Source organism: Amblyomma maculatum, chromosome 7 (assembly GCF_055883805.1).
Source record: "Amblyomma maculatum isolate TAMU_Amacu chromosome 7, ASM5588380v1, whole genome shotgun sequence".
NCBI classification, from domain to species: Eukaryota; Metazoa; Arthropoda; class Arachnida; order Ixodida; family Ixodidae; genus Amblyomma; species Amblyomma maculatum.
The window spans coordinates 8986960-9005623 of NC_139350.1; the positions used below are offsets into that span (position 1 = coordinate 8986960).

Here is an 18664-nt window from a genome sequence, read left to right on the forward strand (position 1 = left end):
CCCCCGCAGCTCGAAAGTTGGTGGCGAGCGTTCCTGACTGGGCGAGAGAAGAGATGTATACACGCCGACTTTGAAGAGAGCATGCAGTTTTGTGGTATTTGTATACTATTTTTGAAGGAGCTCTTTTCGAACAAAGTTGTCTTACGATCAAATACATGAAGAAAAAAAACGAAGGAAAATGATTATTGTCTAGGTTATTAATCGCATACTTTCTTTCTCAAAACAGTCTGGTAAAGCTAAGAACCGCGAGAAAACGGGCCAGCGTCCTTGTCATTTGGTTTTGTTTCTTTGCGTGTGGCCCATTCATCCTCTTTTACGACCTGCCGGGGTGGGACGGGCGGCTCTTTTCATTTTTTTTTTTTTTTCGGAAGTCGGAGGGGCGCATTTTCGCAGCGAGCGGTCCGATTCTACACCGGAAACTACCCCCCTCTCCTCCCCCGCTTCTTGTCAACAGTTCTTGGAAGACTCGGCAGCTTGTGCTCGTGGGTGCGTGCGTGCTTTCAAGTTCATTGCAGAAGTGTAGAGCGCGACCAAGAGACGATCTCGAGCGCGCGAGGACGCTGTACGTGCGAACGAAATGTTGGAAATGTAAGCGCGTTTTCCAAAGTTGCGCGTTATTAGTTAAAATTACAAGACAGTCAACTTTGTTACCTTCAATAACTAGGCGCTGGACAACCAGACCTGTTTTTCATTCGCATTTATATACTGTCAGGACAAGTGACTGTAGTAGTTTTCAACCGCTGTATCCTTTCAGTAACTCCGCCAAGCCATCCTGAAGTAACGCGCTCCTCCGGCGCGTTTGGACACAAAAAATCGAAGATGCTCCGCTTTTTCTGTTTTTTTTTTGTGCCTTTTTTCTTTTTGCTCAAAGAATGGGAGTGTGGTTTCATAGGAACGAAACAGTTGATTTTTATTTATTTTATTAGTATTTCGCTTTTGTTTTACAGATTGTTTTGAATTATGGCTTCTATATTTTCTTGCTTGTTACTGTCCACTCCTGGTCCGCGAGAGACATATTTTCTCAACGCATCCTGCATATCAATATGAGTTTGAGACCCCTATGTTATACAGAGTGATTGAAAATTAAGAATATTTATTGAGAGCTACACGAGGTACACGCAATAAAAGAAGCTAATTGAAAAGAATTCTTTCCTGAAGCAGCTGCCGCAATTTCGGGTTTTTGTTGTGGCTGGCAGATTAATAATATGGAGAACTTTTAGTTTTAAGGCGTGAACATGTATCGGAAGTGATTAAAGCGAATTATCTGTCGTACGTACTAAGCCGAGAGATCGCTTGTAGAATAGCCCTGCATATGGAAGGAATGCTGCATAGGTCCAGAAACTTAAGACTTCTGCTTGAAAAGTACCGGGATAAGAGAGTAGAAACGATCATGACGTCATAGGCGTGAACTTCAACCATTTACATAGCAGAGAACCAAAGAAATCTTATTGATAAACATGGAAATAGCAAAGCACACTGGGACAATAAATAATGTTTCAGTAAAACAGCAAACAGTACCGAACATATAAGGTAGCGGCAAGAAATATATAATGCAGTGAGTTTCTGGTCACACGTTGTATATCAATAATGCGCAGCTGCAACAGGACTCCCTCGGGAGCTCTGACCCCCTAACAAATTTCCAGACAGTCGATTGCTCGATCCTTTGTGCTCACACATATACGCGTGAGCCGCAGGCTTGCGTCTTTCAAGACAAGAACCCAGTTCAAATCACTTCGATGTACAAGTGACCTTCCTGAGGTGGATGTGCCGCGTCAATAACCTCCGGATAAAGCTTTGTTCTCCAAGAACTAACAGCTGGCTATATCTAGGTGAGACGCACTAGCATGGGGAACAGTAGACAACGGGGTCACCGAAAGAATACGATCGACCGCGTTCCTATTCTGCCAAATGATCAATCCCACGGACTTCACTACACGTTGTTCGAACGCTTCGCGCGGCCTTCCACTGTGCGACGAAAAAGCTCACGGCGCTAGGCAGTGGAATGTCCAAGCTGCGACGCAGTCCTTAAGGACACGTGTGTGAGACTCGACCTGACCAAAGTTGATACTGTGCGGATCAATATGCCAGCTGTAAAGCCTGTCTTAATTTGGTGGGGATCGAATACGCCACACTCAGTGCGCCACCGAAAGTCTCTTAGAGCATGCGGGAGATTGGGTGCAACAGGCGTCTCCCACTTCGCATACGTTTGGCACATATGTATAGGGGCGCAGAATAGCAGAGCGCTTCGCAGAGATTAGATACTGCTATGGCTATCCATGCTCCGTCTACAAACATCTCCTCTAACTATGCGAACACGTGCGCCTGCTTCCCCTGACCATGCACTACAAGCATCTGCCTTCTACTTCCAAGCCAGTATAAAAGTTAAGGCGCGCCCAACTTAACCTATGTGATCCACTAACTCGGATACCCAATAGCGCACAACAAAGGGCATAATGAAGACAAGGCGGAACCCAGACAGGCGCCACCACCTAGCTATAGTGAAAATATAATCAAAGTAGATTGACTTTGCAAGAGGAATTCACAAGAAAACACGTGCTAAGCCATGCAGGGTCGTATCATTGGGAGGCTGTATCAATAAACAATCAAGGAACACAGATGTGGGAAAGTTGGCACCTGTGTGCACTAGGCTTTATCGGAAGTTTCGCGCATACGTTAATTAGCTATAACTTTAGGATGAACAAGATGTCCGAGATTATTGAGTTAATAGTCTATCCCGACATCGGCACGAAGCCGTGTGTGACGCATGCACGTACGCACGCACGCACTTACGCACGTCTGCAGTCGCACAGAGTAAATTGTTCCACGACCTTACACAGTGGTACGATGGAATAGTTAATAATATTTGAAAGAAGGAAATAAAAATTAGGGGGACGCTCAAGCTTCCCCTTAACATTCGACGGGATACAACGCCTTCTGATTCTTCTCTCTATCTCTCTATTTCGGTGGACAACCGCAGTTAATTGTAAATTGGTTATAGGAAAGTAAAGGCGCAGCATCTGTCACAGATCCCGGTGGGAACCTGGACCGCATCTCCATATTTACTACCACATTCCGAATATTTCAGACAAAACCCGACGATACTCAAGCGAAAACCGGGTTAGCGAGGTGGCTTTTGGACCAAATGAGCTGTAGCGCTTCGCATATATACATATATGCTGCACTCTCGATAGACGAAACTCGAGTATATTGCCGACATGAGGATAAATGGAACAGCTTGGGACAAATATTTGCCCGCCTCAGTTAAAACACGGGGATTAGGAAAGCTTTATTCCTTATATATCAATATGCCGAGGCCGACTGTCTTTATCCAGAACACAAATGTGGTCCTGATAGTTTTCAAATAAAAATGAAAGGCACGCAAAAAGCCGATCGCCCGGACGATTCGCCTGTCGAACGTATACTTCCTGCGAACACAAGCCTTGTGCAAGAAGTAACCTTTGGTTCTTTTGAGAAAATTCAAAGGGATTGCGTTTTGAGAATCCCGCGCAACATGACGAGGATCGATCGGCTCCTGCACCAGTGGCGGTCTACATTGTTAAATTCTTCAACGTCAGCCTCACACGCAGAAATATGGTATGAAATGCCAGAATATATATAAAGTTCCTCGAATCCCCTTTTCCCCAGCCGCGTATTCACTGCTGCTATAATATATCATTAAATAACATTGTGCATATCAAAGTAAAGTCTCCTGCAATACAGCAGGTTTCCCCTCTACGTTCCATGAGGCAGTCGGCTTAGCAGGAGAAAAGTGGAAAATTCGTATCATTGAAACAGCTATTTTTATGCAACATTGAGTTATACCGCGTGCATGATATATATTGACACTATAGCATTTGAGCCTGCTAATAGAATTATACATTGCGCAACAGAAGGTGAAATTAACTGTTATTTCTACATATTTTGAAATAAAGCTTTAACCGCGCGCTAATTGAGCCGCGGCGGGTATGGTACACTCTGTAGTTGATCGCGAGTTGTCATGAACTTATGCTTGAATTTGTGAACTGGTAGGCGCTGATTGTCTGTTTGAAGCATACTTAGTATTAAGTGCCTAAGATTTGCGCGGTAACTGCTATGAACCTACGAATGTAATTGTCCATTTTTTTTTATGGTTAAATGGTAACCTCTGAATTTAAACAACCTCATCATAAAGTTAACCTATAACGTAACCCTAAGCAAACCCACGGTAAACCGAAGAGATCACGTGCCTTTAAGGTTTATATGTTAACCGTCAATTACTTTTGCCAGTGCCCTCGAAACCTATCAATCCTAAACGCCCTTAAATTCGTTTCGAAGCCTCCGTGAGTTTACATTTCGTACGGGGTCAAGAAAAGAGGCGGTGAGCTTTTATGAGCTTTCATCCGGATCCGGTGCACTTCGCCCTGCGACCTTCTACTGATTTTCATGCATCCCTAAAACAAATGGACAAAATATATTTTTGTCAGAAACTTGCAGCAGTTACTATGTGGTTCAATCGGTATTTACCAGCTTGAGCTCGAGGTCACGGGCTTTAGTCGAGCTGCAGAAGCCGCATTATGATGGAAACCAAACGCGAAAACGGAAATGTGGTTTGCGATTAATATGACAGCCCGAGGGACTCTAAATAACCCACGTACTGCTTTGGGAAGTATAAATCCGCATGGACTATGTAATCTCTGCAAAAGCACTCATAATATACAGTGTTCTGCAACTTAACCGTCATGGAAAAGACGGTTCCGATAAAGTTGCTGAACACTATATACGTAGCCAGGTCTTGCTATTTTGGCTAAATGAAGCTGCAGGTGTTCTACTGCCCCACACTTGGTTTATGTGGAAGATATTCGGTTAAAAGAACATTACATACATTCAAGCCATAATTTTTTCATGCAAAGAACTACAGCCGCTGGTATCAAGACGGGGGCTCTACAGAAGCCGTAGAAAAAGGAAAAGAAAAGAAAAGATACTACCTCGACGCTTCTTGAACGACGAGGGAGGGGGCGGGGGGGGGGGGGGGCGTGAAAAAGAAAGAAAACTGCTTCTCGCTGCGCGGGACCCGCTGCCCCCATCGGTCCATCTCTTCTCCCTGCGGCAAAGCGGAAAGAACCACGGGGAGGCGAAAGGCATCGAGGCACCCTACCGCGGGGGGCGACAGGAATGCCGAAGCAGAGAGAAATAGCGGCGAAAAAAAAAGAAAGAATTGCATGCACCGCACACAGGGAGATTCTCCCTGCTTTTGCAGCTTCTCTCCCCCCCCCTCCTCCCTTCTTGAGGTCACGTGGCCAAAAGGCGGGAAAACACATCCCGCGCGAGCTAAGATGCGCGGCGCCACTCAGTCGACGGCCAGCCTCCGTGAGTCCGTGTGGGCGCGCGCGATGCCTACTGCCTAATTTTATCGTCCGCTTTTATTTCGCGCAAATTCAATCTGTCTCAACCTCCTGCAGCAGTCAGCGTTTGAAAAGAACAGCCCATATATGCAGCTGATGATTGCAGCCGCTCTGTACAGATTCTTCGTGCCGAAGTTCACCAAAACATGCGTAAGTACATGATCTTTCGGTCTTGATCAGAGGAGCTTTTAGCTAGATTCGATATTATACTGAACATAATAATGTATTGTTTTGGAGCATATGTTCGTCTTGTTATATACTCCTTGCATCTTTCTTCATATATATATATATATATATATAATTGGTGTGGGCGCTGATCGCGCAGGAAGACTTGCTGAGCCGTTTGGAAACAAGGCTGCGGCTGGCTGCGGTGGCAGAATTGGCTCATTTTGCTGCAGTCTGGGTCCTTGGGTATCTCCTGTCCCAAAATGCTCGCCTTTTAATATGGAGGGACACTCACTATACCGATCAGGTAAGTCCAATCAGCACATATTTTGTTCGATACGACAATATACTGCAACCGTTTCTGGAGCGCGTATATATATATGCGCATCTTATTACTACGTACATTTTTTTTTTATTTTTATAATCGATGTGTGCGCATTTTGCTTTGATTGCGCAGGAAGACGTGCTGAGCCGACTTGGAAACGATGCTGCGGCGGTGGAATTAGCTCTTTTCGCTGCAGTCCGAGGTCCGATCTCCTCTGCCCCAAAACGCCCGTCTTTCACTTCTTCACATCGAAGTGCATGCACTGACATGTATACCGACCAGGTAAGTCAAATTATCGCTGATTTTCTTCTATACGATAATGTACTGCAGCTAATTATGTATTGTTTTGAGATTTATGCGCATCTTGTTACTGTAAATGCATATTTTGTAATTGGTGTGCGCGCCTTGCGCTGATCGTGCAGGGAGGCGATATCAGCTGATCTGGAAACTGGCTTCGACAGTGGAAGCTCGTTTCGCCGAAGCCCGAAGTCCTTGGTCTCCTCTACACTAAAACGCTGGTCTTTCGCTTCTTCATGGCGGTGCACTTGCCGGACAGGTATTAGCGCTGATTTTGTTCGGAAAATTCGATTATCCGACTCACATCGATGGGACGCATGCAACCCAGTTAAATGTCAAATGCTATCACTGTAAATATTGCAGCACCCCTCGCCATAGGAGCGATCAGAAGCTGTACTAGCATCATCGCTACTGCCAAGCAAGCTCGTGCCAGGACTGAGTACAAGATTTATGCCGTTTTTATTATTATTATTATTATTTTTTTTTGCTGCTGTAATGATGTCTATACGTGAAAATTGATGATTGAGTGATGCGGTATGCTGGCAAGGTAAGTGAGCCAGTGCGTTCATTTTGTGGATTTTAGAATTATATATGTGATGCTGTTACGACCGTGCATCCGCATTTGCGCGCTCTATTGTTCGCCTGTGGGCATGGATAAGTGTTGTGGATATGTGGTGATGGTCCAATGGCTCTAAGTGAGCCTGTTTCCAGGAATCCTGTTTTGTAAGCCTGTTTTGCTTTGTGGACACCCTGCAAATGCAAAATTGACCCTGTCAAGAGAACGTCTGGAAAAACACAAAGAAACGTCCCCCTGCGGGAAATGCAGGAAGTGCTTTCTTTCTTTTGTTCACCCTTCCAGTCGAGAAGCCCTATCGTCCAGTGAGGAATGCCTACTTTCCAAAGGAGACGACAGAGTGACATGTCCGCTGACGTGCAGGACAAGAAAGGAGCATGACGCATACAGCCATTAAGTGATTTCCCAGGAATGCAGGAAAGATTTGCAATTGTCGAAAACGGACAATGCTGGGAGCGTATGCGGCGCCCACGTGCACTTGGGTTTGTGAGAAGTAAACCCACTTGTCAGAACCAGCCTGTGGTTTCTTTGCTGAAGAATAGAAATGTACCTCCTCTCCTCGCCGTTCCCAAGCTTTTCCCGCCAACAAGTGACCAGGCTCAACGAAACAATGCCGGGCCAGTCAGTGCTTCAGACCATCAGAGCAGTGATGTGTTCGATTGGATGCCGATATCTGAGGGGCGTGCCCTGGATTTGGTTGGTCAGCATCTTCAGAGAGGGGCTGGACATGGGGGGGTGTAAGGACGCTGCAGAGCACGAAATGTCGCTCTGGGCCCTGGGTAAACGGCTCATCCAGTCGCTTCTCGCTATGAACTCTTAACGCTTGCCATTTTGCTGATGTACCCTTCTTTTTCGTGTAAATAATCTTGTAAATAAGTTTCTCAAAGTGCCATTAAACCTGCTTGTACATATTTCACCAACTTCGAAGATTCAATCCTACTTCAACCCCGAGTCTCTGCACGCTACCAAGTGAAGGCCGGGTCGACGTAGCCCCAGCGTCACGACAACTGGTGACCAGCGTTGGGATCTGAATCTACAAGCCACAACATCTGATGACTGGAGGTGGGATCTGGATCTACAAGCTACAACATCTGCTGATTCGAGGTGGATCAGAATCTACAAGCCACATCTTGTGATCGGAGGTGGCATCTCAAGCAACAAGCAGGCGCAACAATCGGCCAACAAGAGAGCAGCTCGGAACATCGATCGCATGTGTGGGTGAGTGCTTGGCTTTTCTTCTAATGTGGACCAGGTTCTAGAACAGGGTTAGATTTTAGAACTGGTAAAAAAAGTGTTGAAACGCCTTTAGGTTTGGTAGTTTGCACAGTTGTTTTGGAAGTAGCCGACACTCGGAGCGATCATGGACCTACAAAAGCTGCAGAAACCGGACCTGTTGCTATTGTGTGAGGAATTGGGAATTGATACAAGTGGTTTGGCACGAAAACCCTTGATTATAAAGGCAATCACTGATCTGGGAACCGATGATGAGGAGCTCAGTGAAGCATGGAACCTCATCGGTCAAAAAAAGGAGCAGCTCAGACAGCAGAAAGAGCGGGAAAAAGAGGAAAAGAAGCCAGAAATTGAGCTCCGGAAATTAAAACTAGAGTTGAGCAAGAGGTCGGGCGATTGTCCCCAGCTAGCGGTACCTCTTCTCAACAAGGAGACAGATTTCAAGATGTCAAAGTACATGCAGCCATATGTGATATCAGGGGATATCGGTCTGTATCTGGCTAACTTTGAGCGAACTTGCGAAAAACTGTCCTTCCAGCGAGACACTTGGTCTCAGAGATTATTGATGGTTCTGCCCTGCGAGGCAACGGAGGTTGTCGCGCGGCTAAGCAAGGAGGACGCGGACAACTACGAGAAGGTCAAAGCTTGCCTTCTGAGAAAGTATAGGCTTAGCGCCGAGGCGTTCAGACAACGTTTTCGGAACGCTACTAAGTCCAGGGACGAGAGTTACCCTGAATTCCTGTACAATTTAAGAGTAAATTTGGGCGAGTGGCTAAAGAACACAGATTCCTACAGTGATAGGGACGCTGTAGTCGAGCGAATTCTTTTGGAGCAGTTTTATAACTGCCTCCCAGAAAAAGAAAGAAATTGGTTACAGGACCGAGGCGAAATTAAGTCGGCAACTGAAGCTGCCGAACTTATTGAGGAGTATGCTTCGCGCCGACAATTCAGCAACCCAGCAGTGGATAGGCCCCGCAATCCCAAGTTCAGTGTGAATAACCGTCAGAAAAGGCACTTTGCTAGATTTGCAAACGAAGAAAGGAAGGCTTCTTCAGGCAAACGCCCTAGAAAGGACGGCAGTGAGAAAAGTGGGGAAGTGACCAACGCGCAGAACACAAAGAACAAGCTTGGGGCTAGGAAGCCGCTCACATGCTTTAGGTGTAATGAGCAGGGTCACATTGCCGTCAACTGCCGGAAAGAAAAGTTTGCTTTCTCGTATGTCAGTGACTGCGATAAAAATAGGCAGCTTTTGGAACCCTACCTGCATGACCTAGTAGTCAACGGGAAGCCTTGCAAGGTACTGCGCGATTCGGCCGCAACGATGGATGTTGTCCATCCGGCGTATGTGTCGCCTTCCGACTATACAGGACAGTGTGCGTGGATCCGCCAGGTAGTGGAGGAACAGAGTGTGTGCTTGCCAATTGCGAACGTGGTCATCGAGGGCCCTTTTGGCAAATTGACAACCGAGGCTGCCGTTTCAGGAAAGCTTCCTAAGTGCTATCCGTATTTGTTCTCCAACAAATCGGACATGCTACTGCGAAAGAGGGGCATCCTTTTCGGAGACAGAGTTGTGCAAGCCTTAACACGTTCAAAGGCGCGAGAACTAGCTACACTGCTCATTCCAGAAGAATCCACAGCGCAGGAAACGGCAGTTAAAACAGTGGTAGATGCGGAAGATAGCAGGTCAGAAAACTGAGAGCGAGGCATCTCAGATAAGTCTACTTGAAAGTGAGCTTGATGAGACGCGGAATGAGGACGTTCTTGAGAGTAACCTCTTGCCGCCAGTGTCTAGTAATCTCACGAGACTTTTAAGTGGAACTCGAGAGGACTTAGCTATGGAGCAAGCCAATGATCCCAAGATACAGGAGATAAGAGAGCGCCACCGCGCCACTAAGACAGCAAAGAACATTTCTTTTGAGATGAGAAAGGGAGTGCTGTATCGCTTATTCAAGGATAAGCGCGGAGTAGAGCGGGACCAATTAGTCGTTCCCCAAAAGTACCGCGGAGACTTACTGCGACTTTCCCATGGCAGCTCGTGGTCATGTCACCTTGGAATAAGGAAAACAAAGCAGAGGCTGTTGCAAGAATGCTATTGGCCTGGATGTTTTAAGGACACGGAAAATTTTGTACGATCATGCGACACGTGCCAGCGGGTTGGAAAGGCGCAAGATAAGTGGAAAGCTCCGATGGTGTTAGTACCAATCATTACCGAGCCGTTTCACCGGTTAGTAATAGATGTAGTTGGGCCACTTCCTGTGACAGAGTCAGGGTACCGTTATATCCTCACTATGTTATGCCCAGCCACAAAGTTTCCAGAGGCTGTTACGCTGCGCGAGGTGACGTCCGAGAGTGTAGTGGATTCGCTGCTGTCAGTGTTTGCACGAGTTGGATTCCCTTCCGAGGTCCAAAGTGATCAGGGTAGCGTTTTCACGAGTGTCCTCACCACCTCATTTCTCGAGCGATGCGGCATTAAGGTAGTGCATAGCTCGATCCATCATCCGCAGAGCAACAGCGTAGAAAGATGGCACTCTGTTCTCAAGCGAGTCCTGAGGGGACTGTGCTATGAAAACAAGCGCGAATGGGATACCTGCCTGCCTGCAGCGCTTTTCGCTTTGCGGTCAGTGCCGCACGAATCCACTGGATTTAGCCCAGCCGAGTTGGTGTACGGAAGGTCACTGCGCTCACCTTTGCGAATGGTGCGCGAAGCCTGGGAGGGGCGCGGAGAAGACCCAACAGTAGTAGAATTCATTCTGAACCTCTTGAATCGCTTACATAACACTAAGGAACTCGTTGAGGCCAGCATGAAGTCAGCCCAGGCTCGTTCCAAGGTGTACTATGATAAGTCAGCCCGTCAAAGGACGTTTTGTATCGGGGACTAGGTGATGTTGCTGAGAAGTTCAAGGCAGAATAAGCTCGAAGTACAGTGGGAAGGACCGGCTGAAGTCGTTGCAAAGCTTTCTAACACTAACTACGCAGTGCAAATTCCCGGTAGGCGTAAAGAAGTGCGCATTTATCATTGCAATCTTATGAAGCCTTATGTGCAGAGGGAAGCCGTGGTAAATCTAACGTTAAACCTTCCCGAGGAGATGGGGGACAACTTGATTTGCCTCAGCGGAAAAGGAAGCAACGCTCAGGAGCTTCTCAAAAAGACGGAGCAGAGAGGAGAACTAAAGAAATCCCAGCTGTCCGATCTGGGCGAGATAATAACAGAGTTTGAGGCCTGCTTCGTGGACAGGCCAGGCAGAACTGATTTGACTGAGCACGATATTGAGCTGACTTCAGACGTGCCAGTGCGATCAAGGTGCTACCGATTTTCTCCAAGGCAAAGAGAAATTCTGGATAGGGAAGTAACTCGCATGCTGGAATTGGGAGTAATAAAACCCTCGGAAAGCGATTATGCTTCGCCTATGATCTTAGTAGAAGCTCCAGGTAAAGACCCTAGGCCTGTGGTAGACTACCGAAAGCTAAATTCTCTCACCAGGGATCAAGTGTATCCTATTCCGAATATTGAGGAGAGAGTAGAACAGGTCAGTAGAGCGGCATATGTGACTACGCTGGACCTTACTCGAGGATACTGGCAAGTACCGCTCACTGAACGCGCCAGCAGATACGCGGCTTTCGTCACTCCGACGGGCAGCTACCAGCCAACAATGATGAGTTTCGGGCTCAAAAATGCTCCATTTTGTTTTTCCTGACTCATGGATAGGGTTTTAAAGGGGTGTGAAACATTCGCGGTGCCTTATTTAGACGACATTGTGGTTTTTTCCGACTCATGGGCGGACCATATGGTACATCTAAGAGCTGTACTGAGCCTTTTGCGTCAAGCTGGACTAACCGTAAAGGCCGAGAAATGTTGCCTGGCAAGGGCGACCGTGGACTACTTGGGTCACAATGTAGGTCAAGGTTTCAGGAAACCCAGCGAGATTAAGATTTCTGCGGTAGCAGACTACCCGCGGCCGAGCACGAAGACGGAAATTCGAGCATTCCTGGGTCTGACTGGGTACTACAATCACTACATCCCTAACTATTCAGCTTTGGCTAGCCCTCTGACCGACGCTCTCCGCAAGACAGAACCGACAAATGTAGTCTGGGACGAACAAAAGGAAGCCTCCTTCGTAAACCTGAAGGCTGTGCTGATTAGCCGTCCGGTATTGCGAGCTCCAGACTATGACCGAGAATTCACGGTCCAGTGTGATGCCAGTGATCGAGGGCTAGGTGCTGTTCTCTGCCAGAGAGATGACGACGGTAATGAGCACCCCGTTCTCTACTTGAGCAGAAAACTGAGTTCTAGAGAGAGGGCTTATTGCGCGTCAGAGAAAGAGTGCGCTTGCATTGTATGGGCCATTCAAAAATTGAAGTGCTATCTTGGAGGGGCCAAATTCACCGTAGAGACGGACCATTGTCCCCTGGCTTGGCTGCAAACTGCGACATCGAAGAACAGTCGCCTTCTTAGGTGGAGCTTGATTTTACAGCAGTACAATTTTGAAATAAGATACAAAAAGGGAAAGTTAAATGGGAATGCGGACGCGCTTAGCCGCTGTTTCTAAGCAGTCCGAGGTGTTCCTCACCATGTATCCAAATTGATAATCAGGTTTTTCTCTTTTTTTTTTTCGTGCGCTTGAATATATGTGACTATGTAAAGCAGCACGTTTGGTTTTCTAGGAATACGTGGGTCCTGAACGTCTTGAGAGTGGGCTTTTCTCGAACAACAATGGCAGTTTTCTTTTGACCTGGTCTCTTCAGACGGGAGCCGAGTGCTTGTTTAGACATGTGGTTGAGTTTCAGACAGCTAGAGCAATTTGGCCTACAACAATCAAGACAACGCGACAAGCAACAGCGAGCTTCAAGCGTTCACGTGCAGGCCATTAAGTCGTCTCTTCATGTAGCAGCTGCGACTGCTGCCCTCCGAGACTCTTCTGGCGGGGGAGGAGGCTGTTACGACCGTGCATCCGCATTTGCGCGCTCTATTGTTCGCCTGTGGGCATGGATAAGTGTTGTGGATATGTGGTGATGGTCCAATGGCTCTAAGTGAGCCTGTTTCCAGGAATCCTGTTTTGTAAGCCTGTTTTGCTTTGTGGACACCCTGCAAATGCCAAATTGACCCTGTCAAGAGAACGTCTGGAAAAACACAAAGAAACGTCCCCCTGCGGGAAATGCAGGAAGTGCTTTCTTTCTTTTGTTCACCCTTCCAGTCGAGAAGCCCTATCATCCAGTGAGGAATGCCTACTTTCCAAAGGAGACGACAGAGTGACATGTCCGCTGACGTGCAGGACAAGAAAGGAGCATGACGCATACAGCCATTAAGTGATTTCCCAGGAATGCAGGAAAGATTTGCAATTGTCGAAAACGGACAATGCTGGGAGCGTATGCGGCGCCCACGTGCACTTGGGTTTCTGAGAAGTAAACCCACTTGTCAGAACCAGCCTGTGGTTTCTTTGCTGAAGAATAGAAATGTACCTCCTCTCCTCGCCGTTCCCAAGCTTTTCCCGCCAACAAGTGACCAGGCTCAACGAAACAATGCCGGGCCAGTCAGTGCTTCAGACCATCAGTGCAGTGATGTGTTCGATTGGATGCCGATATCTGAGGGGCGTGCCCTGGATTTGGTTGGTCAGCATCTTCAGAGAGGGGCTGGACATGGGGGGGTTTAAGGACGCTGCAGAGCACGAAATGTCGCTCTGGGCCCTGGGTAAACGGCTCATCCAGTCGCTTCTCGCTATGAACTCTTAACGCTTGCCATTTTGCTGATGTACCCTTCTTTTTCGTGTAAATAATCTTGTAAATAAGTTTCTCAAAGTGCCATTAAACCTGCTTGTACATATTTCACCAACTTCGAAGATTCAATCCTACTTCAACCCCGAGTCTCTGCACGCTACCAAGTGAAGGCCGGGTCGACGTAGCCCCAGCGTCACGACAGATGCACACAGATCTGAGCCGTTTCACATTGATTTTGCTCTGTGCGCTTGCTTTCTGGGCAAGCAGTTGTATTTTCATCGTGCAGATTATTTCCTGGTGCTTACATGCTCATGAGGTGTTCAGCTAACTTGTTTCAAGCTTAAAAAATTTAGAACGGGTTCTATAAGCTTCTAAGAGTTGGGCTGTCTAAATAGCCGTCTTGGCTGATGAGACAATTTTTAAAATAATGCTCGGTTGTTAAATAACGAAAATAAATCAGATGACTTATCGTTAAATATCCGGTCGCTTTTGCTGTAAAAGTTCCATCTAGTTTCAGAAAATTAAGCTGTATTCTACGGAATAAACTTATTGTAGGTTTCATGTAAATATCGCGGAAACTGTTTGTTCTGCCGCGTTGGAATCCCTCATACGCGCTCTATGACAAGCGCGGACACTTGGTTTTGCTAGAATTATTAAATTGCAGCATTAGCATGCAAGAACGCGCTTCGGGAGGATAAGGTTTGAGTGCGCTACGGTTGCAAATTGCAACATCATGACTCCAGAAACACACAGTGATCGCGCCTTTTTCGCGGATTCACGGATCCTGATTACCTATTGCGGCTTTGCGCTAATGCGTTTTCAGTAGGGTCGCATGAAGTCAAGCGCATAAAATATATTGATGTGATAGTGCAGTTGGTGGCAGTGAGCAGGCATTATTTTTTCTACCTTTTCACCCTATATTTGCCTGCAATGTAAAAGTCTAGGCGAAAAGGAAATATTTAATTAAAACACTTTTCTTCATACAGCTGACCAAGATGGAACCTGCCGCAGATCCGACCAGTCGCAGACATCAAATGATCGACAGGCTGCCAAAAGAAGGAGACCAAGCCTCAAGGCCGTCTTCCATATGTGGCACACGCGCAGTCATATATCCACGCTTATTAAAAAGCAAATCGCGAGCTTTTTCTGAACGCTGTTGACAAATAAATTTTTCACCAAATACTGCAGCTTTTGCTTCTTGATGGCATCAGAAAAGCTACTGCTTTTCTTGATGCATTTGTATGTGCTACCCCGTTATATATGCATGGGCCACGATATATTAAATGCATGGCATGATACCTGCACGAGGGGCGATGCCGGCCACTAACCGGCGTCGGGAAGCAACCGGCCGACGTACGGTCTTTCGTCAGCAAAATGCTAGGGCAGACGAGCGGCCGACCATTCAGTAACGCTGGCAGACGGCAGGGCCACGTGCGGCAGGTGGTCGATCACGTCGGGCCAAAAGGTCGGGCCGTAGTCGATTGCCGAAAATCGGCCGACGTTAGGTCAGTGTCAATCCCCGACGCCGGCCCTCATTCGGGTGCCGAAGGTCGGCCGGCCACTTTTTGGTCGGCGATAAAGGTCGGCCCTACCTTTTGCCACACACTTTTTTTTTGCTTGGGAACGAAGCGTCAGGCGGCACCGGCGAGCGAGATAAAGCGTCTGCGTCGGAGTGCTTGCGCCCTGTACGATGGATAGCATACTCTTGCAGTCTAAGCGACCAGCGGGCGAGACGGCCGGTGGGGTCTTTTAGTGAAGACAACCAATACAAAGCGTAGTGGTCTGTAACAACATCGAATGGGCGCCCATACAAGTATGGCCGAAATTTCTGAAGCACCCAAACAATGACCAAGCATTCCTTTTCTGTCACCGAGTAGTTGGTCTCGGCCTTGGTCAAAGTTCGACTTGCGTACGCCACAACGTACTCATCAATACCGGGTTTTCGTTGGGCAAGAACAGCGCCGAGGCCGGCGTCACTGGCATCGGTGTGCACTTCAGTAGGAGCAGCCAGGTCAAAATGGCGCAATGAGGTAAGTATCGTGCGCACTTTCGTAAAAGCAGTATCGCAAGCCGGCGACCAGGCAGAAAGATCTTTGTGAGCGCTGAGAAGTCGCTTCAGAGGGGCTATGATGCTCGCAAAGTTCCGAACGAAGCACCTAAAATAGGAGCATAAGCCTATAAAGCTGCGTAATTGCTTGATAGATGTTGGCTTCGGAAACTCTGCGACAGCGCGAAGTTTAGATGCATCAGGAAGGATGCCATCCATGGACACTGAATGCCCTCAAATACTGAGTTGGCGAGCGGCGAAATGGCAGTTTTTCAGATTGAGCTGCAGACCGGCGTCACTAAGGCATTGCAAGACAGTTTCAAGGCGAATCAGGTGGGTCGCGAAGTCGGATGAAAATACAACGATATCATCCAGGTAGCAAAGACATGTGTGCAACTTCAAACCGCGGAGAATATTGTCCATCATGCGTTCAAAGGTGCCGGGCGCGTTACACACGTCAAACGGCATGGCGTTGAACTCATACAGCCCGTCAGGGGTGACAAAAGCTGTCTTGGGGCGATCGTCCTCAGCCTTTGGAACTTGCCAGTAGCCAGAACGTAAATAGATTGAAGAGAAAAATTCCGCTCCATGCAAAGTGTTCAGCGCGTCGTCTATGCGTGGTAGCGGATAGACGTCTTTTCGTGTGATCGCATTAAGGCGGCGGTAGTCCACACAGAATCGTATAGACCCGTCTTTCTTCTTGACTAAAACGACCGGGAACGCCCAAGGGCTACTGGAAGGCTGAATTACACCCCTACTGAGCCTCTCGTTGACTTGCTTATCAATAATGCGGCGCTCTGAAGGTGATACACGATAAGGGCGTTGGCGTAATTAGGCGCGCATACTAGTATAGATGTGGTGGGAAACAGTTGATGGACGACCCAAGGATGGCTGCTGGATGTCAAAGGAAGCTCGAAATCGGTTCAGCAAGTCGAGGAGCTTGGCGCGTTGATCTGGAGCGAGAGCACTGTCGATGGCTTTGTCGAAGGCAGCCAGAGGTGAAGAAGGAGACGAGGAACGAGGCGGGCTAAGGGTAAGGGCACTGACGTCGGAGATTGAGTCGGCACGGGTGGAGAAAACCGGTGGGACGGTCAAAATATTTTCTGATCGAACAGGCTCGGCATGCCTAACGAATTCGCCACGTTGCAACATGAGTGGATAGAACGAATCATTAGTAATGGCTAGTTCGGTGCGTCCGCTTCGTACACTAAGGACGGCGCAGGGCTGGGAAAGACAGCGTCGTGAGACGAATAGGGAAGATGGGGTGAAGAGCACTGTACAGTCTTGAAGAGAGGCACAGTTTATAGGCACAATCGCAGCAGATGAAGGCGGGATATCAGTAGCATCCGCAACGTGGCATTTGGCTTCCCCAAGAACGTTAGCAGCGGTCGGTGCGGAGCACAGCGGAGAAAACTACTTCGGCACGAGCTCAATGAATTACGGCGCGATTGCGACACAAGAAGTCCCATCCTAAAATAATGTCATGAGAGCAGTCACGTAGAACGATAAAACTGATGACGTAGAGAACGTCCTGAATGGTGACTCGATCTGTGCAGGTACCGAGCGGTTTGATGTGCTGAGCAGTGGCGGTGCGCAAAGAAACCCAGAATATGGCAGAACAACTTTTCGTAACATGCGGTACAGTCTAACGTCAATAACCGACACAGCAGCACCAGTATCTACAAGCGCAAGAGTACAAACATTTTCTATGGTAAATTCGATTTAATTGTTCGGTGGCGAAGCAGGACTTTCACTGGTCGACGAAAGCGCAGTTCTTGCCTGCGGAACTGCGTCTAGTGGTTTTCCAGCATTGGCGAGGTAGAGCGACGACGCGGAGAGGTTGAGCGGTGGTAGTGCGAGAAGTGGTCAAAGTGGGACGAGGGTTGAGGTGGCGCACGGGGTGGGGATGGCGGCTGCGCGTAGTTGACCGGGCTCTAATCGAAAGCGTACGGAGCTGGGTGACGGCGGCACAGGCGTGCAACATGGCCAGGAAGACCACATACAAAGCAAATGGGCCGGTTGTCAGATGTTCGCCAAGGGCGTAGAATAGGTGGCGCACGGCGCTGGGTTAAAAATGCCCTCTGAGGCGAACCGTACGATGGAAAAGGTGTAGGAGGTGGTGGTCTTGCGGCAACCTCAGCATACGACAGTGGAGTCTGTGCGGGCATCGGGACAGCGTCGGCATGAATGAGCGGAGCTGTCAGTGGAGCGGCATGAGCACTTTGTTGTCCAGGGGGCGGAAGTGCGTCGGCAACTTGTTCCTGAATAACCTGGCGTATGGTCGGAGCCAGGTGTGAACTGGAATGCAGAACGTTTGGAATCAGCAATAATTGCCGTGCAACTTCTTCCCGTACGAAGTCCTTGATCTCTTGAATTAGTGCGGCGCTTACAGGGGCGTCAGACATAGCCACGATCGTGGCTTCAGGTTGTCGAGGGACGATGCAGTTGCCGACGAAAGTCGTCGTAGCTTTGACACATCGTGGCAACCTCACTTACAGTACGGGGCTTTTTTGCCATCAGAATGTTGAATACGCCTTCGTGGATGCCCATCATGATGTGGCGAATCTTCTCAGCTTCAGTCATCGATTCGTTTACACGATGGCACAAATCTAAAACGTCTTCGATGTAGCTAGTGAAGGTTTCTCCTGTTTGCTGCACCCGCTCGCGCAAACGGTGTTCGGCGCGAAGCTTGCGGACCGCAGGGCGACCGAAGACATCCACAAAGCGAGATTTGAACGAGGCCCAAGTTGGAATGTCAGCCTCGTGATAGGCGAACCACAACTTTGCTACTTGTGTAAGGTAGAAGATAACGTTGTTAAGTTTCAAGACGTAATCCCATTTATTGCGGGTGCTTACACGCTCATACGACGAAAGCCAGTCCTCCACGTCCTAATCGTCGGTACCGCTGAAGAACGGCGGGTCCCGCTGTCGAA

The 18664-nt window shown here is 48.1% G+C and overlaps 1 protein-coding gene across 3 annotated transcripts; it reads left to right on the forward strand.

Moving 5' to 3' along the window:
* The first annotated feature begins 277 nt into the window (after nt 1-277).
* On the forward strand, nt 278-14759 carry LOC146182687 (uncharacterized). 3 transcript variants are annotated; one of them, XR_014708376.1, is made up of 5 exons: nt 278-588; nt 5707-5853; nt 6004-6153; nt 6294-6427; nt 14671-14759. XR_014708376.1 is itself a non-coding variant. In XM_084608254.1 (4 exons), the coding sequence occupies exons 1-4, from the start codon at nt 5469-5471 to the stop codon at nt 6309-6311; spliced, it is 378 nt and encodes a 125-aa protein (XP_084464380.1). In that variant the 5' UTR covers nt 5341-5468; the 3' UTR covers nt 6312-6510. The 3 variants fall into 3 exon arrangements, 1 of the variants encoding a protein (XP_084464380.1); XR_014708375.1 differs by lacking the exon at nt 278-588 and adding an exon at nt 5341-5531; XM_084608254.1 differs by lacking the exons at nt 278-588; nt 14671-14759 and adding an exon at nt 5341-5531 and having other exon boundaries at nt 6294-6510.
* Nucleotides 14760-18664: the final 3905 nt, after the last annotated feature.

Bases quoted from the DNA above. Each gene is read 5' to 3' on its own strand.
- LOC146182687 (XM_084608254.1), top strand. From the start codon at position 5,469: ATGCAGCTGATGATTGCAGCCGCTCTGTACAGATTCTTCGTGCCGAAG. The intron at 5,532-5,706 runs GTAAGTACATGA...CTGATCGCGCAG, and splicing joins CGAAGTTCACCAAAACATGC to GAAGACTTGCTGAGCCGTTT. The intron at 5,854-6,003 runs GTAAGTCCAATC...TTGATTGCGCAG, and splicing joins ACACTCACTATACCGATCAG to GAAGACGTGCTGAGCCGACT.